A 15,356-nucleotide genomic window follows, 5' to 3' on the forward strand; every position below is an offset into this window, starting at 1 on the left:
CTCTGTTTGTTTGTTCTTTAATTCTTCTAGGTCTTTGTTAAATATTTCTTGTATCTTCTCGATCTTTACCTCCATTGTTTTTCTGAGATCCTGGATCATCTTCACTATCATTATTCTGAATTCTTTTTCTGGAAGGTTGCCTATCTCCATTTAGTTGTTTTTCTGGAGTTTTATATTGTTCCTTCATCTGGTACATAGCCCTCTGCCTTTTCATCTTGTCTGTCTTTCTGTGAATGTGGTTTTTGTTCCACAGGCTGCAAGATTGTAGTTCTTCTTGCTTCTGCTGTATGCTTCTCAATAAATACATAGTTTCTGATGTTATATCTTTATTGACATATATTCATACTTTTATATTTTATATAGCCATCCAGACAATGAAAAATCTTTGGATTGGTTTCTGCCACCTGCTTCATTGATTTCGGAAATTCCAGAGACTCAAGCATTAGAGGAAGAAATGGAAAGTCATAAACTGTTAGGTAAGTTGTCCCATATTTTTTGGGAAGCCAAACCCATTCAGCTCATGTCAATGTAAAAAAGTCTAATATTGAAATATTAATTCTTTTATTTTAATGGAATAAAATGAAAGTTAGAGATCCATTCAAAATAGTGCTTAGCAAATCTTAAAATCTGAAACATTTTCCCTCTCCATACTTACATATACACACATATGTATATTATATGCATAAAATATACTATCACACACACCTTTTATATTGTTCACACACACCTTTTATATATGCATAAAATATACTATCACACACACCTTTTATATTGTTCTGTCAATTTGTTTCCTCTTACCATTAAAATTGTCAGTGCTATTTAGTTTTTGCCTTACCCTTTACTAAAGGTAGGATCCTCGCATTTAGGGAACCAGATTCATGAAATATATTGAGTGAAAAAAACAAGATGCAGATTGTATATAGTTTGTTACCATCTTTACAAAGCTAGAAAACCAGCACACTCAAACAGTATTTGTGGTCTAATGTGATATTGTTGGTAAACCTGATTATTAAATTGAGTGGTAGGTTCATGCATGTACATTTTATTATTAAGCTTCATAATTTTTGTATATTTTATATATGAAAATACATATTATATACTCTTGTATGTACCAAATAATATGTAGAATTATTACATATATAGAATATGATAATTCTCTTATATGTTATATTAGAACACCCATATATAATACGTATTTGTAGTAGTATAGTATGTACACCTAAATGATAAAGCAAATTTAAGCCATGGGCTTCCCTGGTGGCACAGTGGTTGAGAGTCTGCCTGACGATGCAGGGGACACGGGTTTGTGCCCCAGTCCGGGAAGATCCCACATGCCATGGAGCGGCTAGGCCCGTGAGCCATGGCCGCTGAGCCTGTGCGTCCGGAGCCTGTGCTCCGCAGTGGGAGAGGCCACAACAGTGAGAGGCCCGTGTACCGCAAAAAAAAAAAAAAAAAAAAAAAAAAAATTTTAAGCCCTAATGAGGCCTCCAGACTCCTTCCATACCTTTCAAAGATGCTTATAAAGTCTCTGTAAAGACACCTTTAAAATTCTGTCACCTTGATGAAAACATTCCTTTATCTTGATTTTAGAAGCAAGATTACAAATTTAAAAGCATTGTGTCATGTATTTTAATACTGAATCTATTCAGTACCATTTTATATGATTGGTTGCTGTATTTTTGTGTATAAATTATTTATATAATTTTTTAAATCTTCATAATTACTTATATAATTATATCATTTGTAGTAGATAAATACTTAAACATTATAATTATGGTTATTTCTTTGGGTCATAAATTAAACCTATTTTATAATGTAGGTTGAATATAAATTTCAAATTTAATTTCATTAATTCTTAACTAATTTCTGAGTATCCTGTAGTGTTATGATATACCATAAGAGTAACAACTACCTGTATTTCAAAATCACATATAGTATTACAGATTATCTTGTTATATTCATATTTACCTAGTAAGTTGTTTTGAAAAATTTTATTAAATTTTTCTATCATTATTTTGAAGATTTGTTTTCCAGGAGAACATGTAGTAATTAAAATATTCCATTTTTGTAGGTCAGAGAAAGAGGTCAAAAATGTTACCATCAAATTTGAAGATCACTAATGAAGACACAAATTATATTTCACAAACACAAAAATTCCAATTTGCCTTCCCTTCTAATGAATATGAAGAAGATGATCTAAATTTTGGAGGGGCAGGTAACAATGACTTACATGTTGCTGGCAAACTGACATATGGTTCTTCTCAGAAATGGAAAAATCACACTGGCACTGAGATAGCACTTGAGAAAAATGTTCCGGATGATACGAAGTTAATTAATTTTGCACAAGATAAAGGAGAGAGCACGTCAGCCTTCTGCAAGAGGTAATTAATTAAATGAAATAAATAATATTCAATGATAAAGTTGAATATTTATGTGTATGTCCAGACGTATGAAGTATGGTAGAATCTGAATGAGAAAAATATCAACAACAAATAGAGTCTACCAGGGACTTCCCTGGTGGTCCAGTGGGTAAGACTCCGTGCTCCCAATGCAGGGGGCTGGGGTTCGATTCCTGGTTGGGGAACTAGATCCCGCACACATGCCGCAACTAAGAGTTCACATGCTGCAACTAAGAAGTCCGCACACCACAACTAAAAGATCCCTCACACTGTAACTAAAGATCCTGCATGTCCCAATTGAGAGCCGGTGCAACCAAAATAAATAAATAAATATTAAAAAGCAAACAAAGAAAAAACCAAACAGAGTCTACTATGTACTAGACACTGTTAACTGTGGGATTCTAGCCATAGGTTCTTGCCTTCAGAGAACTTACAGTTTATTGAGGGAAAGGCAGATAGTGAATAAAAATAATTGATTGAATACTTTTTGCACCACAATTATTTTGATGAGATATATGGTTAGAGCAGAGGTTCTCAAACTTTGTTTACAGGACCCTTTTACCCTTAAAAATTACTGAGGATTCCCATAGAGCTTTTGCTTATTTGGTTTATATCTATTGATATTTAACCATATTATAAATTAAAATTATGGAAAAAAGTGTTATGGAAATTGTTTTGATCATATGAATTCTCTGAATCTTGACCACCATTTGAGAACTGTTGTTAATATGAGGTCCTAATCTGCTCTGCACAATCAGGGAAGACTTTCCTGAGGAAATGGTATTTAAGCTTAACATTAAGGAAGAATAGAATCAAGCTGAATGCAAATAAAGAAGGAGAGTGTGCCAGGCAGAAGGAATAGTATGTGCAAAATTACTAAGGTAATGCAGAGCTTGGCTTATTCTTAGAAATTTTTCTTTAGTTTAAGTAAGAGAGAATGCTAAGAGATAAGGTGTGGAGGGGCCAAGTCATTCAGGGTCTTGTAGGTCATGAAACACTTTGTACATTTAGGCAGTGCTTATTAAACTGTGGCCCATGAACTCTCTGCATCAGAATTACCTGGAGTGCTTGTTAAAAATTTGGATTCCTGCTTTCTACCTTAGATGTATTGAATCACAGTCTGGATAAAGGTGGGGATGGGACCCAGGAATCCAAATTTTTAACAAATTTTCTAGATGATCGTTATGCACACTAAAGTTTGAGAACCGTTGTTCTAAGGTCCTGGGTTTTAAGCAGAGGAGTAAAATTAGATTTTCTTTTTTATTTAATGTCCATTTTGGCCCCAGTATGATAAATTAGAAGAGAGCTAGAATACATTGTGAAGGGTCACTTAGGCTATTTTATTAGTGTAGGTGAGAGAAGATGGTAGCCTGACCTAGGACTGAGATAACAGGAATGAAAAAGTTCAAAGTTTTTTAGGAGATAGAATTCCCACAGGACTTAAATGACGTTTGGATACGAGACCTGACTCCTAGGTTTCTGGCTTGAGCCAGAATGATGAAGGATGATAGTGTTCTTTCATGATACAGAAAACTGTAAAGGAAGAATAGGGGAACTTGGTGAGTACAGATTTTGACATGTTGATTTTGGGTACTTACAAATTGTCCAAAAGACAATTGGATGTATGGGTTAAGGATTCAGAAGAGATCTAGTTGACAATTTTTGTTTTCTCTGTGACATAAGAGGCAAAGTCATCTGTGGAGTTTGAGGGGAAAAGTGGGGTTATTGAGCAAGTATGAGAAGAGTGGAAGAAATTGCGGAGAATGGGAAAGCAACTAATTAGAATAATGGTAGGATTTTTGGACACTGTAAAGGGCCCAGTTGAGGTTGATGTCTATGAATTTAAAAATAAATTTTATTAACATGTAATTCACATATCATAAAATTCATTATTTTGAAGTGTACAGTTCATGGTTTTTAGTGTAGTCACGGAGTTGTGCAACCGTCACTACTCTCCAATTTTAAAATGTTTTTGCTGCCCCAAAAGAAACTCTATACTCATTAACAGTCCCTCCCCATTCCTCCTTCCCCCATCTAGCCCCTGACAACCACTAATAGTTTTCTGTTTCTGTGGGTTTACCTATTCTAGACGTTTCATATTAGTGGAGTCATATAATATCTGACCTTTTGTGTCTGGCTTCTTTCACTTAGCATAACATTTTCAAGGTTCATCCGTGTTATGTCATGTATCAGTATTTTATTCTTTTTTTATGGCCAAATAATATTTCATTGAATGGGTATATCACATTTTGTTTAATGATCTGTCAATTGATGGACATTTGAGTTGTTTCCACTTTTTGGCTATTATGAATAATGTTGCTATGAACACTCACGTATACGTTTTTGTGTGAATATATGCATTTGACCCTTGAACAACACAGAGGTTAAGAGTGTGTTGACCTTCTGGGAAGTCAGAAAATGAAGTATAACTTTATAGTTGGCCCTCTCGATCCACAGTTCTGCATCAGTGGATTCAGCCAACCTCAGATCGTGTAGTACCATGGTAGTATTTACTGAAGAAAAAAATTCCAAGTATAAGTGATCTGGTGCAGTTTAAACCTATGTTGTTCAAGGGTCAAATGTATTTTAATTCTTTTGGATTTATACTTAGAAGTGGAATTGCTGGGTCATATGGTAACTCGATATTTATCTTTTTTGAGAAACTGCCAAATTGTTTTACAAAGTAACTATACCACTGAACAGTCCCACTAGCAATATATGAGGAATCCAATTTCTCCAGGTCCTTGCCAGCACTTGTTGTCTTCCTTTTTTATTATAGCCATACTAGTGGGTGAGATGTGTACCATTGTGGTTTTGATTTGCATATTCCTGCTGACTAAAGATGTTGGGCAACTTTTCATGTGATTATTGGTTATTTTTATATCTTCTTTGGAGTAATATCTATTCAGATCCTTTGCCTGTATTTTTAATTGCGTTGTCTTTTTATTGTTGAGTTGTAAGTGTTCTTTATTCTGGATAAAAATCCCTCATCAGTTATATGATTTACAAATAATTTCTCATATTCTGTGTGTTGTTTTTTACTTTTTTGTTCGTATCCTTAGCAGCCCAAAAGTTTTTAATTTTAATGAAGTTAAGTCCAATTTTTCTAATTTTTGACTGGACTTTTGGTGTCCTATGTTGATTGGACTTTTGGTGTCCTATCTAAGAAACCATTGCCTAATCCAAGTTTGCTAAGACTTACTCCCACATTTTCTTCTAAGAGTTTAATAAATTTAGCTCTTAAATTTAGATCTATGATCCATTGTGAGTTAACTTTTCGATATGGTGCAAGGTAGGAGTCCAACTTCATTCTTTTGCACATATATATCCAGTTGTTAAAAAACAAAACCAAAAACTATTCTTTCCCCATGGAATGTCATGGCACCCTCACTGACAATCAATCAACCATAAATGGAAGGTCTGGGGGTTTTCTTACACCATCCAATTATCTGATTCATCAACACCAATGGGTGTCCAACAGTTCAATTCAGTTTTCATACTAACTCCTGGAGTTAGCATCAGACCACATGGGTTAAGGGTTCAGTCCTTTGCCCTACTTGAAATGGCAGCCACAAATAGGGTGCCAGGCTACTGACATTTCTGCCTTGCAGACTACAAATTTGGGAGTTCCCACTACCCCATATTGGGTGTAATAATTTGCTAGAATTACTCACAGAATTAGAAAAATGCTTTACTTATGTTTACCAGTTCATTATAAAGGATACAACTTAGGAACAGCCAAATGGAGGAGATGCATAAGGCAAGGTATGGAGAGGAAGAGTGTTCAGAGCTTCCATACCCTCTCTGAGTGTGTCACTCTCTCAGCACCTTGATGTGTTACCAATCTAGAAGCTCTCCGAACCCCCTGTCATTTAGGAATTTTTTATTCATGGAGGTTTCATTACATAAGCGTGATTGATTAAATCATTGGCTATTGGTGATTGAACTCAATCTCCAGCCTTTCTCCCCTCCTTGGATGTTGGGAGTGGAGCTGAAAATCTCAACCCTCTAATCAAGTTTAGTTCTTTCTGGTGATCGGTCCCCATCCTGAAACTGTCTAGGTGACAAGAGTCACCTCATTAGCATAAACTCAGGTATGATTGAAAGGGGCTTATTCTGAATAACAAAAGATGCTTCTATCACTTCTGTCAAGCAGGGAATTCCAAAGGTTTCAGGAGCTCTGTGCCAGGAACTGGGAACAAAAACCAAACATATATTTTCTATTATACCACACAAAGGTTTTTTTCCATGCTCTCAATTCTATTCTATTGATCTGTATGTCTGTCCTTATGCCTGGCATAAGGATATTTTTCACAATGGCATATCCTACATTTTCTTGACTGCTGTAGCTTTGTATTGATAGTAAAGTTTTACATCAGGAAGTGTGAGTCCTCCAACTTTGTTCCTTCTTTTCAAGATTTTTTTGCTATTCTGATTTATTTGCATTTTCATATGAATTTTAGGATAAGCTGGTCAATTTCTGCAGAGAAGCCAGCTGGGATTTTGATAAGGATTGTATTGAATCTGTAGGTAACCTGATGACTATTGCTATCTTAATATCATTAAATCTCCCAATCTATGAACTGGGATATCTTTCCATTTATTTAGGTTTTCTTTAATTTCTTTCAAAGATGTTTTGTGGTTTTCTGTGGACAAGTCTTATACTTATTTTGTTAAATTTACTCATAAGTACTTTATTCTTTTTGATGTTATTTTAAATGGAATTTCAGATTGTCCATTGAAAGTATATAGAAATACAGTTGATTTTTGTATATTGATTTTGTTTCTTCAGTCTTGCTAATGATGACTTTGAATTTTAATATAACTCATCTACCTAACAGTTGTACTTTTTCCAGTAGTGTTCCACCACCCGGCTGCAATTATAAAAAACAATAGATAGTTAGATTCATCTAGAATTGCAGATTTGCAAGATAGTATGATAAAAGGCTAAAGGGGAAGAGGAGTTTAGAATATTGGTAAGAGAGTGGTTGAAAAGATAGGTCGTGGTATTAAATTCATTAAAGGTACGTGAGAAAAATGAAGGGGAAGATGGTTTGGGAAAAAATAAGGAGATTAATTATAGTAATTTTGTTCTTTGACCTCATTGGTACCTTGAGCAAACAAGCTAAAAGGATAGGAGGTTGTGTTCAGAGAATGATATGTCGGAATCGTTGATTTGAAAAGAGGAGCAGTTCTGGATAATGTTAATGTTTAAGGTGAGAGAGTAGGTGACTGAGATCATGTGAGGGATAAAGCCACTGAAGATAAAAGCCTAAGAAACTGAGAGGGTAGGATTTTGAATGGGTTGTCTACATGAGTGTTGAAGTAACCCAGATGATGGCAGAGTTTGGGATTGAGAGGAAAAGATTCTAAAGTGACCAGAGGTTGATATATGATACATGCCATGAGGAGGATTACAAGGTGGTATAGCTAGGTAGCACAGATACTTTTGTGAGAGAGTGGAAAAGTAATGATGTAGATTTGGGGTGGAGAAGAAGGCTCTCAACCATCAATACATTGGATGTGGGAGAGTTAGCAGTTTTTTCCATTTAAGAGTTTTTTAAGGAGCAAGAGTTTTCCAGGAAAAATAAATATTTTTGTTAAGACCAGGAAGTAAATATAAAATTCAGTAAAGAAGCTGAGGATATGGAGAATGTGGAGTGGGAGTTCCAGAGGACCTAGGAAGAATCTGAGGTTCAGAGAATTTAGGTAACTAGTATGTGGATAATATTTTTATGGTTTGAAAATCCTATTTCAAACTCTAAAGTCATGCAGCTAGAAAGTGGAGGAGCTTTGGATTTATATTCAGGTTTGTCTGATTCCAAAGTCTGTCCTTTTAACTGATATCACAGCATGTAGCAAGGAGTCATCTTGTGGCATAAGTGTTTTCCTTGTCCTCAATACCATTTCATAATGGGATTCTATTATATTATCTAAGACTAACCATTTTCTTTTGAATTTTCTGTCTTCAAAAATAGAACTGCTGGCCTTGGAGGATGCAACTCTACAGTTTGTTCTAAAATACATTTCTCTCTCTAGTTTTTTGAAAGATTGGTCTTTCTCATACAAAAACCTGTCATTAAGATTAATAGTCAAAATAATTTAGAAAGTATTCTGTATTTGTACAGTACTTATTTGGGTGTCATTCCTTACAGAATTCTGTAAGACTGATAACCTGCCATCACCCTTTTACTTATTCTATAAGGTGCTAGTGTTGTATTAGGAACCCTATTGGTCACTTCTTCCCTTAGGGCTATTGTGAACAAATTACTTTGATGGATTGTCTTTGAATCAGTCGAAAATAGTAAATTACAATCATACAATGGCCTTTCTTTGTTTTCTAGAACTTTATAAAGAACTATTTCTTACACTAAAATGATTATTGAACAGTGTTTGGAAAGTTGGTGCTAGATACTGACAAGAAGTCTCAGTACCTGTCCACATGGGCCTCTCTATAAGGTTGCTTCAGTGGTCTCATGATATAGTGGCTAGCTCCCCTTAGAGTGAATGATCCAAGAGACCATGTGGAAGTGACAATCTTTTATGACCTAGCCTTAGATGTCACACGCTTGTCCTTCCACAGTACTCTGCTAGTCTCATAGGCCAGTCCTGATTCAAGGAAGGTGACTAATAAAGGGGGTGAGCACCAGGAAACAAGGATCATTGGAACTATCTCAGAGGCTGGCTACCACAGATGGATTTATCTGAGTGTTAGGAAAAGAAATAATTCAGTGGTAAATTCAGCAAATTATACTTTAGGAGAACGATTAGCTTTTGTGTTCTAATAAACCAAAATCTGTAGGTATTTTTAAAGGGACCAATTTTATGCTAGTTTTTCACATTCTAAGTAACTATTATAAATGCAAATATGTTTTGTTTTGCAGATTATTTAAAATATCTGACAATATACACGGAAGTGCTTATTCCAATGACAGAGTAAACTTGGACTCTCATATTGGCTCAGTGAAAACTGTCCAAATGGAAATGAGCAAAGGGAAATCATGGAAATATAGCAATAGTAAGCAGAAACCTCAATATTCAGACATTAATATGTTTAGAGCCAGTGATACTTTTTCTGCTTCTGAAATCAGAGAAGGCATAATCAAAGGACCATCTTTTTCAGTTGCCTCCCAGCCTCATGAAGTTCAAGGTAATTCCTTGCTTTTTCAGTTGGTTTTCTAAAAGTACAGTCTAGTCTGTTTTTCTTAACATAGGTAAGGATACAAAAATTTGAGTAGGCTGTCTCTATGTACAATTTCTTTACTATATTGCATTGTTTTTTTAAACTGTGATCTAATATTGTTTTAACTGTGCTCTCAATGAAAAGTTATACAAATTTTATTGAAGTAGCTTTTATGGAAAAGGTTAAAAATATGCATAAGTATGTAGGATTTTTTTTTAGGGGTAACAGAAAATGGTTTCAATTCCTTGAAGGCTGTCACAGAAATCCGTATCCTTTAAATTATTTTACTATAGCAGCATTATATTTGAAGTCATAATTTTAAAACATTTTGTATCATTGTGTTTCTATTTGTTTGTTTTGGTTGACAAAGAAGAAGAGGGAAAAGTGAATCTTTTGGGTCATGTAAGAGTCCCAATATGTGTGATAGTGCTACTGAAAGTGTGATCTGTGGACTGGTACCAGTTGTGAACTGTTTGTTACCAGTCTGTGACAAGTACAGATATGAGATTTGTATTACTAAATGAACTGTGAGCATATTTACTTACAAATTGATACAGATAATTTCCTATATTTTGTGTAAGAACAGCGTATTGGTATAAACATGGGTAGGGGAAATGACTGAGAATGGGATATTCTATGGACTGGGGACATTTTTACAAATCTAGTAATTTTTGAAATAATCTAATTTGCAGAGTATACCTATTTACATGTCTGGGTATTTCCAACGTAATTATTTTGAGTATATATGTGTGTTCTGGAGGTAACATTCTCTTTGCTTCTTTGATACTTTGTATATGTCTGTAACAGTGTACTTATTCTATTTTATTATAACTCATCAGCTGTTTCTGTAACTACTTCCCTATGACCTATGAACTCCTTGAAGGCAAGGACCAAGCCTTATGTATCTTCTTATCTCCAAATTCATTGAAAGCCGTATAAAGAGGAGAAGTTGTTCTGGCAAAAGAGTAGCCATGAGCAAGGGCAAGGGTAAGAAAGTATGGAATATGTTTGGAAGAACAAGTATTCCAGTTTGGGTGAAAAAAGTCATGATTAAAGGAGTAGTAGGGGGACTACCCTGCTGGTGCAGTGGTTAAGAATCTGCCTGCCAATGCAGGGGACACGAGTTCAAGCCCTGGTCTGGGAAGATCCTACATGCCGCGGAGCGACTAAGCCCGTGTGCCACAACTGCTGAGCCTGCACTCTAGGGCCCATAAGCCACAACTACTGAGTAGTTGTGAGCCCCACAACTACTGAAGCCTGCATGCCTAGAGCCTGTGCTCTGCAACAAGAGAAGCCACCATTATGAGAAACCTGCACACCACAATGAAGAGTAGCCCCCACTTGCCGCAACTAGAGAAAGCCCACGCACAGCAATGAAGACCCAACACAGCCAAAAAAATAAATAAATTTTTAAAAAATGCAGTAAAAAGGAATTGTATTTTTTTTTAAAAAAAGGAGTAGGAGGAAATAATGATGGATAGGTATTTTAGGATTAGATCATTTAATGCCATGAATACCAAGAAGCTTTTATTTTTAATATATTTACTAAGCCATGAAGAGAAACCATGCAATATTTTTGAGCAGGTCAAGTTACATTACCTAAGCCATGCTTTAGGATTATAGAATTAGTGACTCAAAGCTGGGGAAGGCTCTAGAATCCACAAAAGTTATGATCTAGTTGGCAAAACAGTGAATTCCAGATATGGGGCTGTTGAGCTAGAGAAATCTAGGGATGAGTGATTCTAATCCTGGGTACTCTGGGGACTGAGAATTCTGAAGTATAGTTAGAAAATGTTTGGTTGACCACTTGTGAAAAATTGCCTCCAGTGCATATAACTGAACTGAATTAGAATGGGAGGAGGGGACAATAAAAGGATTATATATGATATAATAATGTCAGAAATGGCCAGCCATTAGTGCTCCTCTTCATCATGTTGTCTCAGTCTTGTTGCACTTCCTTCTCTCTGATGATCTAAATAGTGTGGGAATGTAGGAAATAGGTTAGCAGTAAACAGTTAAAAGTAGTTTCATTATCTGTATGATGGAAAATTCTTATCCCATACCTGAACTTGCCATAATGTGACTAATTTTCGAAGAGTTTTATAAAGATTTTCTTGCTATCTTAGCATAGCTGAAGTGCTTCTGTTGTTTAGGTCTCTTTGTTAGCTAGACTACTGCCTACTCTTGTGTCCATTGATTTATTGTCCAAAAAGTTCATTTGCTGTCAAACTTGTTGAACTTGCTGCACTTTATTGTTTCCAAGGGTATATTTAAAGTGGAAGATTGAATGCTAGTTACAATAATTTGAGAGTCTGGGGATTACTTGGACTTATTTTCTGATTATTTTACAATAGTTTACTATATTTGAATCCTCAGGACAATAGAAGTTTGGTCAGATTGATCCTGCTACAGTACTGTTGTCATTTTCAGTTCTGCAGACATCCTGCTCCTTCCGCCCCGCATCCTGTTATAACATGTAGAGACTGCTGAGAATTCTTCGGACAAAAGGAAAAATTTGGGGCTTCCCTGGTGGTGCAGTGGTTGAGAGTCCGCCTGCCAATGCAGGGGACACGGGTTCGTGCCCCGGTCCGGGAAGATCCCACATGCCGCGGAGCGGCTGGGCCCGTGAGCCATGGCCGCTGAGCCTGCGCGTCCGGAGCCTGTGCTCCGCAACGGGAGAGGCCACAACAGTGAGAGGCCCGCGTACCGCAAAAAAAAAAAAAAAAAAAAAAAGGAAAAATTTGATATCAAGTGTTGATAGTGATGATAAATGCTATACTTAGTAACTGAGTTTTCTCATGAGCTAGAAACTGATTTTACATCTACTCTGAATCATAGATTCATTTTTGTGAGTGTAAATTGATGTGGAATTACCTGATGAGAGAAAAACCAGCATGATGACCCACTTGTGGGCTTGTTACAAATAAATATTTTAAAGGAAGAGATATATTTTGAAGGAAAAATGAGATTCGTTCAAAAACTGATGGATTGACAAACTCAGTATTACATTTTTGTTTTGGAATGAGTATTCTGACACAGTGCACAATTGAAAGTAAAATGAAGGTTTATAAATTATCTGCTTGATTTAATAAATGCAGGCCTGTATTGAGTTCTTAATGTGTACCAGGCATTTGGGATATGTCAGTTAGTAAAACAGGCAGTGAATTCTTGCCCTTGAGAAGTTAACATTCTTGGGATGGGGATGGAGAAGAGGATAGATCAGAACAATTGTAATAGTATATAAATAAGTCATATAGTATTTTAGAAGGTGATGAGTAATATGAAAAAAGAAAAAAGTGGGGCAGAGTAAAGGAGATTACATTGGGAATTCTGGAATGGGGGCTCAGGATTAGAATTAGAGTAATTAGGGTATGTCTTCTTTAGAAGTTGAGATGTAAGCACATGAAGGAAGTGAAAGAGCCAAGGAAATATGGAGGGAAGAACAATCTAGGCAGAGGGAGGGCTTTACAGCAAAAACATGGCTGATGTTTTTGAAAAACATAAAAGAGTCCAATAAAGCCAGAGGAAATGAGTCAGAAGCAAGAGTAGTAGGACATGAGGTCAGAAACACAAAGGTGGAGTGGGGAGGCAAGATTATGTAGGGCCTTGTGGCCATATACTTTGAGAGAAATGGGGGAATTTGAGCAGAGAAGTAATATGCTCTGATTTAACTTTTATCAGGATCACTTATCACAATCCGTCAGTTTTTTAATATCTTCATAAAAATGTAATTGCTTAAATAACTATGTATTTGTGTTCTCAGATATATTACCTGTTTTATATCTCCTAATTGATTGTAACAGCCTCAGTTGCAGGAACTCATTTTCTTCTTTATTTACAACTTCCTGCAGCTTTCTGAGTCTAGTATTCTGCACAGTGTTTCATAAATGTAGTTGACAAATGTGATTCAGACTAATAAGAATCCATGCAAGTACAAATATCTCCCAAACTGGCAATAGACTCTTAACTTGGAGAGGGGACAGTTTATTCTTTATATCTATTAATATTTTTGAGCTTTCTTAGAGGAAGGACGATTTAAGTCCTTGTTGAGCCAGTATGCTGATAATTGCAATTAAATCCACCACTTAGCACAACGAAATTACCAAAAACAAAGGAATTCAGGGTTAGGTGACCAGCAGCAACACACATCAGCTAATGAAACATAATCAACAATTAAAAAATGAAATTTGGAATTTTAAAGAAGAGATAAATATCAAATGGCCTCATCAAGATGAATAAGAAAAAAATACCACTCTGGAAAAGATAAACCAGATTCTTAGTTCTGATATACTTTTACGTATGTTTCTGCATCTCTTCTATCAGATCTAATTGTCAAAGTATAACCCTTATATAACCTTGTTTCTCCATAAGGACTTTACAAGTTCTCTTCAGAATATGGAAGGTGACTGGGGACTGGAATAATTTTAATTCCTCCCCCACCCCAGCTTTACTGAGGTATAATTGACAAATAAAATTATAGTACATTTAAAGTGTTCAATATGATAGTTTGATAAATGTATACATTACAAAATGTTCCCACCATCGAGTTAGTTAACACATCCATCACCTCACATATTTACCTTTTTTTTTGTTTTTTTGGATGAGAACCGTTAACACTTAAGTTCAACTCTCTTAGCAAATTTCAGTTATACAATACAGTACTTTCAACTCTACTCACCATTTTATACATTAGATCCTCAGATATTACTCATCTTGTAGCTGAAAGTTTGTACTCTTTTACCATTACCAGCCTCTGTTTCTCCCATACCCCCAGCCCCTGGCAACCACCATTCATTGTACTATTTTTATGTCTGACTTTTTTTTTTTTTAATTTCCACTTATAAGTGATATCATGCAGATATCACAGAAAGGATCTGTCTTTCTCTGTCTGGCTTAATTCACTTTGTATAATGCTCTCCAGTTTCATCCATGTTGTCACAAAAGGCATAATTTCCTTCTTTCTAAAGGCTGAATAATATTCTGTTGTATACATATTTTCTTTATCTGTTCATTTCTTAATGGTTATGTTGTTTCCATACTTTGGCTACTGTGAGTAATGCTGAAATGAACGTGACTATACAGATATTTCTTTGAGATACTGATTTTGTTTCGTTTGGATATAACCCAGGGATTGCTGGACCATGTGGTACTCCTATTTTTAATTTTTTGAGGACACTTTATAATGTTTTCCATAAGGACTGCACCAGTTTATATTCTTACCAGTAGTGTACAAGGGTTCCGTTCATCCATTCCTTGCCAGCATTTATCTCTTATCTTTTTGATTATAGCCATTCTAACAGGTGTTAGGTGCCAACTCACTGTGGTTTTGATTGGCATTTTCCTAATGATTACTGATGATAAGCACCTTTTCATGTGCTGTTAGCCATTTGTATGTCTTCTTTGGGAAAATGTCTATTCAGGTCCTTTGCCTATTTTTATTTTTATTTATTTATTTTTTTGCAGTACGCAGGCCTCTCACTGTAGTGGCCTCTCCCGTTGCGGAGCACAGGCTCCGGATGCGCAGGCTCAGCGGCCATGACTCACGGGTCTAGCCGCTCTGCGGCATGTGCAATCTTCCCAGACTGGGGCACGAACCCATGTCCCCTGCATCAGCAGGCAGACTCTCAACCACTGCGCCACCAGGGAAGCCCTGGATGTTTGGTTTGCAAATATTTTCTCCCATTCCATAGGTTGTCTTTTCATTTTGTTGATGGTTTCTTCTGCAGTGAAAAAGCTTTTTAGTGTGACGTAGTCGCACTTGTTTATTTTTGCAT

At 35.9% G+C, this 15,356-nt stretch overlaps 1 protein-coding gene across 1 annotated transcript in view; it reads left to right on the plus strand.

Annotated features, from left to right (window-relative positions):
• Positions 1-15,356, plus strand: part of HFM1 (helicase for meiosis 1) — a 135,822-nt gene that overhangs the window by 7,213 nt on the left and 113,253 nt on the right. The window contains exons 2-5 of the mRNA XM_060142486.1: positions 364-476; positions 2,072-2,381; positions 9,284-9,549; positions 9,802-9,849. Of these exons, the coding sequence (XP_059998469.1) occupies positions 364-476; positions 2,072-2,381; positions 9,284-9,549; positions 9,802-9,849 (737 nt within the window). The remainder of the gene's footprint in view (positions 1-363; positions 477-2,071; positions 2,382-9,283; positions 9,550-9,801; positions 9,850-15,356) is intronic.

Source organism: Lagenorhynchus albirostris, chromosome 2, assembly GCF_949774975.1.
Source record: "Lagenorhynchus albirostris chromosome 2, mLagAlb1.1, whole genome shotgun sequence".
Classification (NCBI taxonomy): Eukaryota; Metazoa; Chordata; class Mammalia; order Artiodactyla; family Delphinidae; genus Lagenorhynchus; species Lagenorhynchus albirostris.